This window comes from Sciurus carolinensis, chromosome 4 (genome assembly GCF_902686445.1).
Source record: "Sciurus carolinensis chromosome 4, mSciCar1.2, whole genome shotgun sequence".
NCBI classification, from domain to species: domain Eukaryota; kingdom Metazoa; phylum Chordata; class Mammalia; order Rodentia; family Sciuridae; genus Sciurus; species Sciurus carolinensis.
Genome location: NC_062216.1, coordinates 83673760 through 83690049, shown reverse-complemented (window position 1 = coordinate 83690049; position 16290 = coordinate 83673760). Strand labels below are relative to the sequence as shown.

Below are 16290 nucleotides of genomic sequence, written 5' to 3'. Positions count from 1 at the left end.
CTATATCAAATACCATTGTGTTAATATTACATTTCTTGGCTGTGATAATGGTACTGTGGTTTTTTTGGAGATTATCCTGTTCATACAAGGAAAATGTCTAAGTATAAAGGAGTGAAGTATCATGATATTTGCCATTTACTTCCAATTTTTTCAGAAAAAAAAAATTTGGGGAGCTCAAGTAAATGTGCCAAAACATTAATAATTGATGAATCTAGATAAAGGGTATGTATAGAGTCTTTATTCCATTTTATGACTTTTCCATAGTTTTGAAATTTTAAAATATAAACACTTGGGTAAACAAAACCAAACAAAACTATTCTTCAAATTCTTTATTTCATATGCCTGTTTCAGCAGTACTGAAATACAGATTTTGCACACATGCAATCAATTTTTTATAGATTCATAATATGAAATGCTGATGAATGTTGCAAATTTTAACAACCATAATTTACAAGAATCACACAAAAGACTTACTGTTGAATGTCTACAGCAAAATACAAAACAAGAATAAAAGGACATTAGCAATGCCAATCTTTAAACCCACCCCCACCCACCCACATACCTAATTTCTCTGTTCCCCTCCTAATTGAAACCTTAAGAAAGTTTTCACTATATACTGGAATTATAGAATTCTTAAAAACCAATTGCACAAGAGATACCTGATTTTCTTTACAGGTACAATCTAGTCTTCAGCAACCTGTAGGCCATTGAAAGAGTAACTCCATATCCAACAAAATAAGCCATGCCTCTATTTGGTTGGGGAAGCGGGGTCAAATATGCAATTGTGTGGTAGATCCGTGCTCCAACGAAGAGCCTGAAGTGTAGGAGAGCTGTAGACAGGTCTGGACCACTCAACGAATAGAGCAGGCCAATACCAACAAATGGAACAATGTTTTCAAGGTCATTCAGGTGGGCTCTGTGGGAAAAAATGGCTATTAAAATTTCAAAATCAGCAGAAATATATTCATTCTTCCCTCTCTTCAAAAATTAAATGTACATGTTAAAGGGTCTTTAAACTGCAAAGTAAGAATCTTTCTCTTTCAAACCGCCTTGCTTCCTCACTTGACTTTCATCATTGCAACATCTCATTATTTTTGCTTTTTTAAAAATTTTAGTGTATCTGGATATACAAAACTAAAAAGTCATTTTATAGTTTCTAGAATATCAATAATGCATCAAGGAAAATTCACTTCACTTTTATAAATATGAAATATATTTTGCAATCCAAGATTCTTCCTACTAAAAAACTCTTCGTCACTAAGGAAATTTTAAAACCCTTTTGGTTACGATCTTTCCTAAGAGTCTTTCACTTCTTCTAGTCTTTGAAATGGTGAATGAGAAAATGCTTGCCCATTCACCCAAACCACTAGGTTAAAAAGTAGATATCAACTGAATAGCAAAAGACTTATGCTCTTAAGATCCAAATAGCATAACACATAAATAGCCTCCTGACCTCCTGAAAATGGCCAAAACTAGCCACTCTATCTTTAAACCACAAAAGGAATTAGTTAATAAGACTGTAGTAAAAGGACAGAATATACACAAAAGAAGATATGTCAGTAGTGGTGGTGAACACCCCTATGATCCCAGAGACTTGGGAAGCTGAGGCAGGAGGATCTCAGGTTCAAGGACAGCCTCAGCAACTCAGCAAGACCCTGTTTCAAGATTTAAAAAAAAAAAAAGAAAGAAAGGGCTAGGGAAGTAGATCAATGATAGAGCAGTCTTGGGATCAATCTACAGTACCAAAAATATTAAGAATTTAAAGAAGATAAAAGAGATTTCCTAAATTTTATCTTTATACCACCAGTAGAAGAAAACAAAAAAGTATAGTTCAGTCATAAGGCACTTTGGGCTTTCCTCACTAGGATTTTTAATAAAAGGCACATCTAAGGGCTGAGGATATAGCTCAGTTGGTAGAGTGCTTGCCTAGTGTGCACAAAGCCCTGGGTTCAATCCCCAGTACCAAAAAACAAAAAAAAAAAAAAAAAAGCACATCTATTACTAATGTGGCATTCTTCGAAGTTCATAATTTTAAAATCTTTTTAAGTCCACAGAATTAAAAACTGCTTTAGATTCTAGACTAGGAATAGAGATTTTGAAAGAGTTTGTCAGCTATTGATACATACATCAAAGTGAAAAATATGTCTTTTATGTGATTCTTCTACTTTGGCATAAAATGTAATTATTCCATGCTGCCTGCTCAGTGGTCATGGTTCTCCTTCCCTCCCTTCCCTTCTGTCTTCCCTAAGATCTCCAAGGCTGCCTGACAAAGACGATGACAGCACAGAAGAATGAAGAAGGCACACCTAGGAAAAGGTTTAAATAAAGAACTACCTGCCCCTGAATAAAAGCAAAGACAGACTGGAGTGTTTCTGTTCCCTTTTGTTTCTGGAACAATCTGAGGACCACTGAAAGTAAAGCAGGAATGGCAAGAAAGGACAGGAACTCCACGAGGAGTCCACCTGGGGCATTTGCTTTGTTCCTCTGAATTCTCCTACAAAACCAGAGATGTCTTCACTTCCGATCTTAGGCATGTCACTATTTTCTTTCCTGATGTGACAGAAATTTCAAAGTTGGGGAAGAAACGACAAAAGACATACCCCATGGAAAACAACGTCCACTCCTAAGCCTATGTTAAATAATTGTCAAATAGAATGCAAAGTTAAAGTAGAGAAGAAAGGCACAGGCAACAAGGGAAGAGGAAAGGAAAAGTCAAGGACCAAGTTCTCGAGGCCTTACTGGACCCTCTAGTTTTTTCCTTCTCTCATTTTTCCTTTTCAATTCTTGTTTTCTTTCCTCAGTCCTTGAAAAGCTTTCCCAGATAACACTCCTCATTGTCCTAGGAAGGCCTAATACCCACAGCCAGGTAAGTGCACACCTGTTGCCAACCTACCCCAGGTGCACACTTACCTGGTTCTCCTTGGAAGCACCTATGTAGTTCACCCCACCTTTCTCCTTAGTCCCTTCTTTTGTTCAAATGACAGACTCCTTTCCAGAGTGGCAGTCTCCTCCATTTAGCATTATTTATGGACAGCAGCTGGAATCCATTGCCAGAGACACATCAGTCTGCCCAAGCAACCACTTTTTACCTGGGTCTACTCTCCACTGCCCCATGAGTCCATGTTCTCGGTTTTCCTTCTCTTTGGACAGTCGCCCTTTGGAACACACTTGCCCTGTGACAGAGTTCCACCAGCTCTGTGTTCAAGATGCCAGTGACACATTCCCTCAGATCAAAATCACTTGGATCATGGCATCTACCTGACCCGGACTAGAGTTGCTACATGCATTTAAAAACTGTCAAAGGGTGGCCAACTACAAAAGGAGCTCCAACCACACTTCCTGCCTACCCCATCTTCACTGAACCTCTCATTCTTAGCATACAGCAGTATGTCCTAATTCCCACAAAGAAATTTATTCAGATTACTGATTTTTTTCTTCTACCTCCTTCCAGATCATATTTTTCAAGTTACTCCTTTATGAAATATCCCCACGTACCATAATAATCTCTATTATAGACATGTTGGTCTTATTTTCATGGGGAACATTGCAAACTTCTGAAGACGAAAACTAGCAGGAAATTGGTTTTGGAGAGGGGGTTGTTTGGTTGTTTTTTGTTTTGTTTTGTTTTCTGTTTGCTTGTGAACTTGAGGTTGAACTCAGGGATGCTTAACCACTGAGCCACATCCCCAGCCCTTTTTTATTATTATTTTTTATTTTGAGACAGGGCCTTGCTTAGCTGCTAAGGCTGCCTTGAACTTGTGATCCTCCTGCCTCAGCTTCCCACCACAACTGGCCAGGAACCTAGTGTTAAAGCTCTTTGACAGCATCCCAAAGGAAATATGACAGCGACAGTGATATACACACAAGATCTCAATTAATGCTTTTTTCGTACACTTGGGGCCACATGTGGAATCACCCAGTTCAACCTCCAGCTCAGATTCAAAATTTTTTTTTTGGTACAAGGGATTGAAGCGAGGGGCACTTAACCACTGTGCCACATCCCCAGCCATTTTCTAATATTTTATTTTGAGACAGGGTCTCACAGAGTTGCTTATGGTCTTGCTAACTTGCTGAGGCTGGCTTTGAACTCGAAATCCTCCTGCTCCAGCCTCCAGAGCTGCTGGGAATACAGGTGTATGTCACTGTGCCTGACCACATTTCAATCTCTTGACAGAATCCCCAACAAGTATCACTTAGGCTCCATTGAATCCTCACAGTAAATGGGCATTACCTTCGGAGGTAGTATTTTGTAAATATCTCTGCTTTCCCTAAATATCAAACCCAAGTTCTTCTGAATGACTATTTCTCTAGCTGCCCCACTTGCCTTTCAACTTTCATTTATCTTGTAGTAGTGAATGTATATGGTCTGGAATTCTTCCTAGAACAAGGTGAAACGGGTTTAAATGGATATTTCCTAATCATCAGTGATTCTGTCTGCCTAGAGCTCAAAACAACTGAGCCACAAACCTTGATATTTCAACACATATTACTCTAAGTTTTTAATTACTTGTTCTCTATGTGTATGTATTGATTTTTCTCAATATCATATTCCTTAAAGCATACCTTCACTTCATTTGTGCCCCTAGTAGGTCCCTGACATTGGAATATGCAGATATGCTAATAGTGACAGATTTATAATTGTGTTGAAGTAATGAAGGAGAGAGGAAAAAAAAGCTAGGTTAAAAATGGGAAAAGGAGATTCTTGAAACTCCTTCTCTTAAAATTATCTCCAAAAGTGTGTTGTTAAGTATTTTTTTGATAAGGTTGACAAATTCTCAAAAACTAGAACAGGCAACTAGGCACTGTATCCTGGCAAATACCCTCCTCCTCTGACTCCTCTTGCCACATTGGAAGGTCAGTGTCTGATCACCAGGGGGCGCAGTGCACACAGCTGCTGCACCTGAGGGACAACCCCTTCACAACCAGGTCAACCTAACTAGGAGATCGGCTTAGATTATGGCTTTCTCCTTCAGAGATACAACTCTGTGGGCACACGGGTTGAGGATGATAAGTGAGAAAGGATTGTGGGGAGGAATCTAAAATTCCTCCAATAAAATACCTTTTATTGTTAAACTTTCATATATAAGATTTGGATCTTCCTTTCAATCTTCCTAATGCCACTGAGTTTCTAACTTGTTAGCACTTTCTGATCCTGCTGTCAAAGGAAAATACAAAAAATGGACAACAAAAATTTTAAACCACTAGTGTCTCTTTAGTGGTTTTGAGAACTGTACGAAGGTGAGCATCACTTGCCTTTTCTAATTTTCTAATTCTTTTCCAGCATGACAAGTAACTCTTCCTTTGCTACTGTTTGAGAGCCTCACATTGATTCTGTCTTGAAACTGTTTTGGATCCACACTCTCTACACAATCCATTTTCAAGATTGACCGACTGACTGACTCGGAAGGGCTGCTGGATTAACCACTATATAGTTAAAAGAAACAAATTAACATTTTGTTCTAAGTGTCCAACATGAGCTTCCTGTTAGAAAAAGAAAAAGAAAAAACTTCCTTGATAAAAAGCTTGGAGTTGAAACTGTTTTGCATAAATAAGAAAGTGAATTTAATTTTAGTACAGGAAAGGCAGAAAAGTATATGGGGCCAGAGAGAAGCCAGCAAAGGGTAGAATGCTGGATACTACTTGAGGTACAAGAAGGTATGGTACAAATTCCCCCAGAGGACTTTGAAGGACACTGTCAGACACAGAATTCTAACACACAACTTGAAATGCTTGTGTTGCCACAGAGTAAACTCCTCTGTACTTCAATTTAGTCAAGTCTACTTTTATCCACATTTTTTTTTCCAGCTGATTTGTCAAGGGAATTGAGAGAAGGACTGAGTTCACACCCAGTATAACAAAACGCAGAATGCAGAAGCATGCACAAATGCATGAATCCAGAGCCTGAGTTAATCTTGAGGCTATATTCCATGCACTATAAGGGAATCTGCAGAAATCTTGAGAGGGGCTTCAGACTTTCACAGGGAATCAAAAAAATGATAAGGCAAATATGATACCCATTTCTCTGAAGAGTGTCAACTTTCATATTTTAAGCCTTATGCAAAAACATCTGCTCCTTCAACTTTTTGTATGAATTGAGTCTCGCCTCTAGAGAAAGATGGCAAAGCTGCAAGAATCCACTGTCTCCATTTACCTCCTACCTTCCATTACTACTATACTGAGCACAGTTATTAACCTCAACAAAGTAAGACATTATCACCCTATGTACAACTATGACTACATAATCAGTGTAATTCTACATCATGTACAACCAGAAGAATGAGAAATTATACTCTATTTATGTATGTCAAAGTGCATTCAACTATTGTGTATAACTAATTAGAATAAAATTTTTTAAAAGTCCATACAAAAGTGTAACAAAATGGGCAATAGGTGCAATCACAGTGATACTCAGAGATCTTGAGATCTCTACTTTTCTGTAATCATTATATGGAGTAGATAAGATGAATGACTTTTTTTCCTTTTCGCCAAGACCCCAACATCTTCACTGAGGTAATTTCCAGAGACAGTGGTTTACCTTCGTACACGTTCCACCTTGTCATCTGTCCGAAGATACTTCTTGGCAGACTCTCCCTTGCCAAAGCTCTCACAGTCTTCTGGGTTGGCAAATACCTATTCCAAATGCCAAGAACAAAAATTTATTCCAAAGAACAAACAGCATGAGGGTATTCTACCTACTAAGTTATTTTCATTTTAATGACAGAAATGTAGGCATCTAGGGTGGCCCCTGTGCAAAGAAAACTCAAAGCAATAATTCAAACAGGGACAGGGGACAGCATGCACAGTTCATCCACAGTTTAAACCTGAATCTTTATTAACAATGCAAATTTTTTAAAAGCAGCGTAAATGTGGACTTAAATAAAAATCAGCATATAAAAGTAGTGAGAAGGAAACAAAATAGAAAGAGGCATAATTCTGAGTCAGCAATGATTATTATTATTATTATTATTACTGTTATTATGGTGCCCTTGCATCTTTTTCATAATGTTGTTGACACACGTTCCCTCAAGTGCATTAGCATTTCCAAATGACTAGCTCATCCGAAGGTAATATGTTTGATTCCCAAAGATGTTAGAGAAGAGACAAGAAGTATAAAAGGGTGAGGGATGGGAAGGATATTTTGTACTTTGATAGGATATGTATACTTCTTCTCTTGAGCCAAATAAAACATTGGGTCAAATAATGTTTAATTTAAGAAGCTGAATTGTTTCCTAGGAAGAACAAGTGCACATTTGAGGGTAGGGCATGTGCTCATGTATCGTTTCCTGTGATTATTATGCTGTTTGAAATGATTTCCCCATCCTTGAAACTTGAAATATGCATTTTAAAAATATTTAAGTATGTCCCAATGTTTAATAATTTATAAGAAAGGAAAAACTATAAAATTAGTTCTAATTTAAGATTGAAAAATCTCAAATGTTATAATTTTTTTCTTAATATGTGAAAAGCTTTCTTTCTAGATAAAGATATTGAGGAGAACGATAGACAGGGTGGTGATACAGTATCATCGGCTCTTGCAGTCAGACCTGTTGGCCTTGTTCAGAGGGTCCTCTAAATAAATGCCTGGCTATGAGATGTTTGACACATACGTTTTGAATAAAGAAATAAATACATTACAATGAAAGTGTATGAGATCTGGATTTAACAATTTGAATTTGTATCTCAGTCTTGCCCCTTTACTGGTATGCCACTGTGGAGACCCTCCTGCTATGGATGAATATGTCCTCAAATAATGCATATGTTGCTTCCTAATCCCCAGTGTAATGGTATTTGGAGATGGAGACTTTGGGAGGTGATAAGATCAGATACATGGAACCCTCATGGACAGCGTTAGTGCCCTTATAAGGAGACAGGACAGAACTTGGTTCTTACTCTCTTTCTCTGCTCTCCCCAAGTAAGGCTACAAGGAGAACATGGCCACGTGCAAATCAGGAATCCAGCCCTCATTAGGCACTGGATCTACTGTCATCTTGATCTAGGACTTGCCAACCTCTAGAACCATGAGGAACAAATGTTTGTTACCTAAGTCACCCAAAGATATTATGTAACAGCAGCCTGAAATGACTCCAATAGTTACTTAGCTTAACCTCTGTGTCTTTCAGTTCCTCTAAAAAATGGGGACTAACCTGAATTTCACCTGACTATGCTAAAAATAACATAATGGCACCTCGCACTCCACAAATTCAAACTCCTTCCTCCTTTTCTTGTAAGACCAGGAAGATTTCTCTGCTTCTACTCTATTTCTAGAGAACAGTTTAACCCTACCATAGAAATAAATATGTGGGAATTTTCCCCAGATATCAACTCCATACAGCTAAAGGATAAAAACTCAGGACAGGAACTAAGAAGAAACAGGAGGATTACAGAAAGAAGATATTGAATATGCACTGAACCAATGAAAATCTTAACTTTGTCCAGCAGTCAGCCTCTCTGCTCCTCTCACTGGGTCATAAACCTGCTTCAACATGGAATGTGTACTTCAAAATCTGTCACCTTGACCATGCCTCTGGGTTTTTTTGAAGTCACTCTTACAATGCTGGGTAGAAATACTGTCAACTTAAGTTAAAAGTACACAAAATTCAAAGGTTAGCATACCCCAGTCATAAGAGGCTACTGTGGGAAGAAGAACTTTTAATTCTGAGTCTTTTTTCTTTCTTTCATTCATCCTTTTTCATCTCTCCCTACTCTCACACCCCAAAAAGTATTATACTCTAAATCTATAGAACTGTAAACACTTGTTAACTGTCTGGAAAATTAATATTTTCTAAACTCTAGTTGACAAAGAGAACTCCAAAATCAGAGTTTCCTTATTCTGAAACTTCTATGAGAAAAACCTTAATACTCTACAAAACTTACCTGCTAAACAGAACAACACAGGCAAAAGTCACAAAGAAAAAGCCATTTAGTAGTTTCTGAGGGAAATTAATTATCTATAAATATGTTGGATCTCTGTGTACCAAACAATTACATATGTCATAGGCAGCACTGAACAGTGTACTATTGGGTTTTGTTTAGAAAAACATATGAAAGAAATTAAGAAAACTGTTTTCTAGAATTCCAACTTTAAAAAGTGAGAAAACATTACTCCAAATGTCTTACCTTTCTTGTTAGTCTATAGAATGCAGTTACAGTACTCATAAACATCATTTTTGAAAGGACAATCGTTGTATAGGAGGCAAAAGCCATGAATACTTCATTTTCCAGTAGCTGGGTGAGATCAGCCATTTTTCAAACTTGCTCTGGAATCATCAAAAGATTTCAGATGAGAAAGAAATAACAGACATAAATACCCAAAATAACTTGATGATCACTTGATGTGCTTGCAGCATTGACCACATTGTTATTAAAAATATCTTGGGGCTATTTTCAAAAGAACTGATCATTCAGTTTCAAATTTTTCAATATAAACAGTACTATATTTCCTCTAGTTCTATGTCATTAAGCCTAAAGATTAAAGGTACTAAATAAAAATTTATGTGTATTACAAGCAAAAACATACCCAAAATGCTCTAAAAATGGACCAAAGTCATACATTTGCATCACAACGGACCATAGGTTAAATGCAAAAGACCAGAGGCCATGGACGTATCTCTTTAGAAACACTCAACTATATCACAGCAGTACCACTGATGTTGTATTGGAACGCCTACGTTCTAAAAGAATGTCCTGCTTTAGAAACCCAACTTACTGTTTTACGTCATTTCTGTGCTGTTCAAGATCTTAGGTGCCACAATTTGAATTCCAGGCCCATGATGTGGCTATTAACCTTGCTGAAGGAATTTAGCCTCTCTGAGGATAAATGTCTTCATTTATAAGACAGGAAGAGTAATAGCTCCTAACATTGACTTGTTGCAAGATTTAATTAAGAAAACATGCAGAAATACTTAGCACAGCAGCTGGCCCATAGAAAACCCTCGATAAAGTTTATGATATCCTTAACCTATCATCATTTTTATCATCATGATCATGGTCATCATTAACAGCCACACAGGTGAAGAAAGAGAAGCAAGACAACAGAAGCATCCAAATAACAGGCTTGCAAACGCTCACTAAGGAAATGGCATGCATGGCATTTTAAAAGAAAGAATGATTAGCTTTATATGACACTTCAGGTCATTTCTCCTTCCATATTTGCACCATCTAAAAGCTGTCAAGAAGAAACTGAATGAAACTGAGACTGAATTGGAACTCTAATTGGGTCAGGAGAAAAGGTGAGGCACACTAGTGATACTGAAGTCAAAGTGGGAAGGAATTTAGGATAAGGCTTAAAATTTTAATTCACTGCCTTATCTGGTGGTCATTCTTTGTAACCTCCTCTTGTTCTTTCAAGAGCTTTGCTATCTGCTTCTATCTCCTCCACATTCACACACATTTCTTCTCATGCCCAACTTAGACCCCATATAATTCGTTTAGCCTGTAGTGCTCTCTTCTAAATGACGTCCATTCCTGCCCTTAAATTCCAACCCCTGCTTATGAGCTTGTTAGACTGATATCTATCTGAGTTTCATCATTCTATCCATTCTATTCAAAAATCTATAAGTCCCTATATGTATTTCTATATTTTGTTACTGGTCATATATTTGTCTATGTGTTGCTGTTGAATGTGATATAAATCACATCCATAAACATATATTTTTAACTTCCTAAGAATGTGCTATGTGTCCAATTATGCCATGTACTCTATGTGCAGTACCTTACAAAATATTTTGAACTATAATACTGTAACCCTCATAACTATACCATTTCACAGATAAAGGAAATGGAAATTAGGAATATTAAACAGCAGAGAAAAACAAACCAAAGTCTCTGACCTGACATCTTGTATGCTAAGACATTGCACTGACTCCTTCAAAAGACCTGCTTAATTTAGCTTTTGGCTTTTAAGGATTCAACCAAAAATTGACTAAATGCCCACCCTTTGGCTTACACAGTTGGGTACCACTTTGCATTTATTTTTTTGCTTTCCTCTTCCTGTTATGCTATATAGTGGGTATTATCATTCCCATTTTGCAAATAAACCAAAGCTTCCTAAGTAAATTATGATTTTTGTTTCCTTAGACTGAAAATGTACTCCATGGATTTAGGCAAACAGAATCTACATATATCCAAGCATGCACCTATAATCCCAGTGCCTCAGGAGGCTGAGGCAGGAGGATCACAAGTTCAAGGCCATCCTAGGCAACTTAATGAGGCCCTAAGCAACTTAGTGAGACCCTGTTTCAAAATTAAAAAAAAAAAAAATTCAAAAGGGGTGGCGCTAGGGATATAGCACAATAGTAGAGTACCCGTGGGTTCAATCCCCAATACAGCAGAGAAAGAAAGATTTATTGATTGGTTACATACAGTTGTCCCTTGGTGTTCTGTGGTTCCAGAATCCTCACACTCCCAACTGTGGAAACCAAAATATGTGAACGCTCAAGTGCCCAGTATAAAATGGGCTAGTATTTGCATATATCCTGTGTATATCCTCCCTTACTTTAAGTCATTCCTAGATGACTTATAATACCTAACACAAAGCAAACACTAGGTAAACAGCAGTTATGCTATTTTGTCCCGGGAAAGTTACAAGGAACAAAGTCTGTATGTGTTTAATACAGACACAATTTTTTTCCCTAATAATTTCAACTTACTATTGGCTAGAATCCAATGGGTATGGAGGATCAAAGATAATCTAGATATTAAAAATGAAAAAATGAATCCCACATATGATAGTATATTAATCCACCTCTATGAGTTTATAGTCTTGAAAGCACAGTATGATAGATTAGTTCTCAGTGCCTGATAATACTTTTTAAAACATTTAATGTATGTGCTCTTGTTCTAGTATTGGGGGAAGGGGGTGTAAAAGATCCTTCAGGGTTCCTGTAAAGTTAATTAGTTTAATAAAAGATCCCTAAGGCCTATGCCTCCGGACAGAGATCTGAAGAAATATAGCAGGGACCTTAACTATTTAAAAATTAGGAAGTTCAAGTAGGAAATGTTGCCACTTAATAATTTTTAAGCAGTCTCTGCTGTTTTTCCCATAATGTAATGTATTCAGTGATGGAACAAAAGTGAAAACCAGCATTAAAAGAGCAGAGGAAAAAGTGGAAGACTTCTAGAACCCTTAGTGGGAGAAATACAAAAAGATGTCAGCAGCTGGGGAAAATGGAATAGGAATTCTTTTCTTTAGATGTGAGCCACACACAAAAAGCACACCTCACATAGTGTTTCTCAACCACTAAGAATGTGGCGGAACTCCTCCAGCCTGCAATTTTGGGACATGGGCCAACATTGAACCTCTGATACCACACTGTACAGATTCATGAACTAACTTTCCCATACAACACCTTCTACATCCCAGGTACTGAGTAATAAAGATAAGAACATTAAGCAATTAGAGTCACTGAAAGTATGGATTAAGTTGATGTTGGTCTAGAATGGTTTTGATTTTTTTTTTTTCAAAATCAATTTGTTAATAAATTGGCCAGCAGCCTGTTGCCCAAATCAAACCATTGTCATGGCTAGGTAGTGCAGTGAAAACAAAATTATGAAAGCTTCCTCCCAAGAAAGATTTTCAGGAGGGCAGAAAGGAGTATAATAGTGGTAAAATAAATAAATAAATAAATAAATAAATAAGAGCATAACGTGTAGCCAAGCGCAGTGGTGCATGCCTGTAATCCCAGCTACTCAGGAGACTGAGGAAAGAGGATGGCAAGTTTGAGCCCAGTGTGGGAAATTTTGCAAGACCCTGTATCAAAAAAAAAAAATTAAAAAGGTCTGGGAATGTAGCTCAGTGGTAGAACACCCATAGATTCAATCCCTGGCCTGAAAAGAGAGTGGAAGTAATGTGTTAGGTGATTTGAATATTCTAACAGACACAACAGGTAGGATGAAGAAAAAAAAGATAACTAAGTGACCATGTTGCTGTTTATCAGTTCTAGAATTTTCCAAAGGGATTAGGATGGTTGCAGATTCAGCCTCCTAAGAGTTTTATGCAAAAGAGTTCTCAGAAACGATCTAGAAAAGTAAGCAGAGAAAAACTAGGACAAATTGTACAAAATAAATGGTTACAATGATGAATCATATTGTACAGTGGTTCACTTGTTTTATTGTCCATTCATTGGTTGGCATCATAGTGAATATCTCTACCTATCTGCCCAGAGACCAAGTCTCGGTTCCCTGATATGGAGGTGACAGTCCTTTGAGAGGCCAGGAGACAAGATAATGCACACACAGGAACTCTGGAGGCAGAGTGGAGTCTAGGCAGATCTCAAAACTGTCACTTATTACCTACAAATTAACTTTTCTAGGGCCTACTCACCTTTTCTGAAAAACAAGGTAAATGATAAATAAACCTTACAGGGTTCTCATGAACACTGATTTTAGTGAAAAGTATTTTAAAAAGCACTCAGACCTGGTAAGGGCTAAGGGCAATAAGAGTGGTCGCTAAATAAATAAGCTCCTACTTTGACACTGTTCGAGGCACTGAGGATACAATTTGTTTCTAAAATTCTGTCACATACTTTTCATTTCACTTGATCTAAAAAACTCTAAAAGAGTGAATAATATTTTCTCTACCCTTGATCTATAAGAAAACTGAGGCCTAGAGACATCAAATGAGTACCAAGGCCCAAATTCACAGAGGAGGTACAAACACCAGGGCCCAGTTTCCTCAACCAAGTAATTCCTGGGTTATCGACCATCTAAACTAAGAATGCTGGACTGTTTTGGTTTTCTAGAGGCTGTTTCCTGGCCAATCCTATTCCCATCTGGTTTTTCTCTCTCACAGAAGAATCTTCAACTCTCAGTTGAGGAACATTCCCTTTCCTTTTAATAGGCTCTTGGCCAAAAAAGAGCAAAGTTCTTTTCTTCACAGGATTACTTGGCTTCTCTAAATCAATATTGTGTAACACAGAAAATATGGGCACAGAGCCACCAGATCATGACTCTTCAATTTTGTACTTTATGAAACTAACAAACACAACATGTGGGACAAAGAAAAAATGTAAATGGCCATGCTGTTGTATAATCAGTTCTAGAATTTTCAGAAGGGATTGTGGTGGCTGAAGATTCAGCCTCCTATGAGGTCTCAGGCAAAAGAAGTCTCAGAGCCCAAATACTGGTGACTGTGGTGGTGGAGGAGGGGAGAGTATGGTGGGGTAAAGCATTCTTAGAGGACAGTGCTGATTTCCCTTTCCAGCCCCAAAGATTAATAAGCTCTACTCCAAAATAAATCCTTAGAAAAATTTTACTGGTCTGCACAAAGAGTAATATTCAAATATGGACCAATTTGTGATTTTAAAAAATGACTAAAGTGCATATAAGTCCTCCTTATTTAGAAACTTATTTTAAAACAACAAAGTTCAATACCACCATAACTCCCAGAAGAGCATGCAAAAAAGATGGGTCCAGCCTGGGGTTTGCACTGGACCAGGACCTGGGAACCCTATTACAGACTGTCAGCTGGTCCTACAAATTGATCAACACCCCCATGGTACTCACAAGCAGAGAAAGCAGGCTAAGGAAAATGGTGGGGAAATGATCAGACTACCAGGAGACCCTGGGACTGGTAAGGTAAAAAAGGAACACTAGAAAGTTTGTATGCACCCTCCCTCCACCACCCAAGTCCAGGGTTAGCAGTACCTGAGGGCTTATCTTTGGTAAATAGAAAGAAAAGAATTCTTTTCTCCTTTACTCCTTGGACTAATGGCTTCCTCCTCTGGATTATGGGTGGGGAGGAGGGGTGCACACATGAGAACCTGCCCAGGGGGTTTTATCCCCAGCTGTCCAGTCATCTGACTATAATAACACCACACAACCACACTCTAAGTCCTCTTGTATTATCTAATATCATCACCACCATTATTATTTTTAAAACTTATTGATGTTTCTCTTGCCTGTCAAAGTGAATAGAGAAGAGCAAATTCTGTCTCTCTTTAGGTACCAAGGCCTTTGGTCCAAGCAGAACTGACGCAAGATTTTACACCGTTGAGTTGAATAGACGTTTCTCAACAGCGATTTCCTGTGCTGCTAAGGCTTGCAAGTCCTTTCACGCTCCCAAAGATCACGGGACCCTTTCAAAGGAAATACTACTTTGGCTTGAAAATTAAAAGTGAGGAAATCATCACTTAAACATGAAAGACTCATTCTTCCAAGTTTCACTCTCGGAGTTTGAGAAAGGGTAAAACTTAACCGACTTGGGCACAGAAACGCAATTCCCTTTCAGAAGTGATCGACAGCAAAGGGAATGCTGCAGGCAGTTAAGCGGAGCAAAGAACTTTCAGGCTGGCAGAGACCCCGCTGCCTCCCGTCCCCTTCCGCGGCCACCCTCCAGGGGCCCTCCCGGAGCAAACCCTCCCGGCACGTACAGCGAGTCCGCGGAGGTCGAGGTCTGCAAGGCAGTGCAGGCGGCTGGGCGCGGGGACACTGAGCTAAGGTGTGCAGCGAGGGCGGGAGGCAGGCACCGCCCCCTACCCGGCTAATTTCCTATTAATTAGCTCCTGGCGCGTAAAGACCCGCCTTGCCAAGCCCCTCCTCTAAGTCGCCTGATGCCTCTCTCCCCAGAAAACCACGGCCCATGGCCCAAGGGTTTTCTTTTTTAAACCTTTGTATTTGGCACCAGTGGAGCTCTACTTTCCCTTTTGTGGTGCGGAGGGGCCAGCAGGGATTACACAGGAAATTCTGTTCTCACCCCTTTCAAGACTGGAAGTTATTTTGCTGGAAATAAAAGATCTTAATGTTGGATTTTGAAAGCTTAAAAAAAATCTTTATAGAAACTTAAAATCTCGGGGGAAGGGAGAGAGATTGATAAGAAGTCAGAGATGAAATTACCTTCCATTGAACTTCACCTTTCTTGCACCTGTGGCAAAACCGCCTTGAAAAGCCAGGCCTGACACAATGTATCTTCAGTGAAGATCACTAGCAGCATTCCAAGGTCCAGACCACTTGCTTTGTCACTGGTCCCCCACCTTCAGGGTCCAAAGTAGAATGGGATATGATACTGGACCAATTCATTACACAGTCATCTTAATGTGTTTTTACAAGGACATTGAAGGAAGTGTTTCAGGAAGAAAATCTAGATTAGGGATATTCCAAGTTGTCTCTCCACGATCCCCTCAATAACATTTATGAATTTTCCTTCCATGGGTTTAACTGAAGAGTTTTAAGGATTTATGTTTTCTGTCTATATTGTTCTTCTCACAGTGACACTTTTCACACATTCGCCACATATTGCTGTGTGTATTTCTTTTTTACCCCTTTTATATTTTAAGAGACACCTCTGGGACTAAC

The 16290-nt window shown here is 38.5% G+C and overlaps 1 protein-coding gene across 1 annotated transcript; it reads right to left on the bottom strand.

Annotated features, from left to right (window-relative positions):
• Nucleotides 1-314: 314 nt before the first annotated feature.
• On the bottom strand, nt 315-15517 carry Mgst1 (microsomal glutathione S-transferase 1). Its single transcript, XM_047548016.1, has 4 exons — nt 15369-15517; nt 9118-9257; nt 6536-6630; nt 315-916 (listed from the first exon to the last, which is right to left on the bottom strand). Exons 2-4 carry the CDS (start codon nt 9241-9243, stop codon nt 670-672), a joined length of 468 nt encoding a protein of 155 aa, XP_047403972.1. The 5' UTR covers nt 9244-9257; nt 15369-15517; the 3' UTR covers nt 315-669.
• Nucleotides 15518-16290: the final 773 nt, after the last annotated feature.

Excerpts from the sequence above, each read along its gene's own strand:
- Mgst1 (XM_047548016.1), bottom strand. The coding sequence starts at position 9,243 with ATGGCTGATCTCACCCAGCTACTGGAAAATGAAGTATTCATGGCTTTT. Across the intron at positions 6,631-9,117 it reads TCTATAGACTAACAAGAAAG|GTATTTGCCAACCCAGAAGA; the intron begins GTAAGACATTTG and ends CATTTGGAATAG. Across the intron at positions 917-6,535 it reads AAGGTGGAACGTGTACGAAG|AGCCCACCTGAATGACCTTG; the intron begins GTAAACCACTGT and ends TTTTTCCCACAG.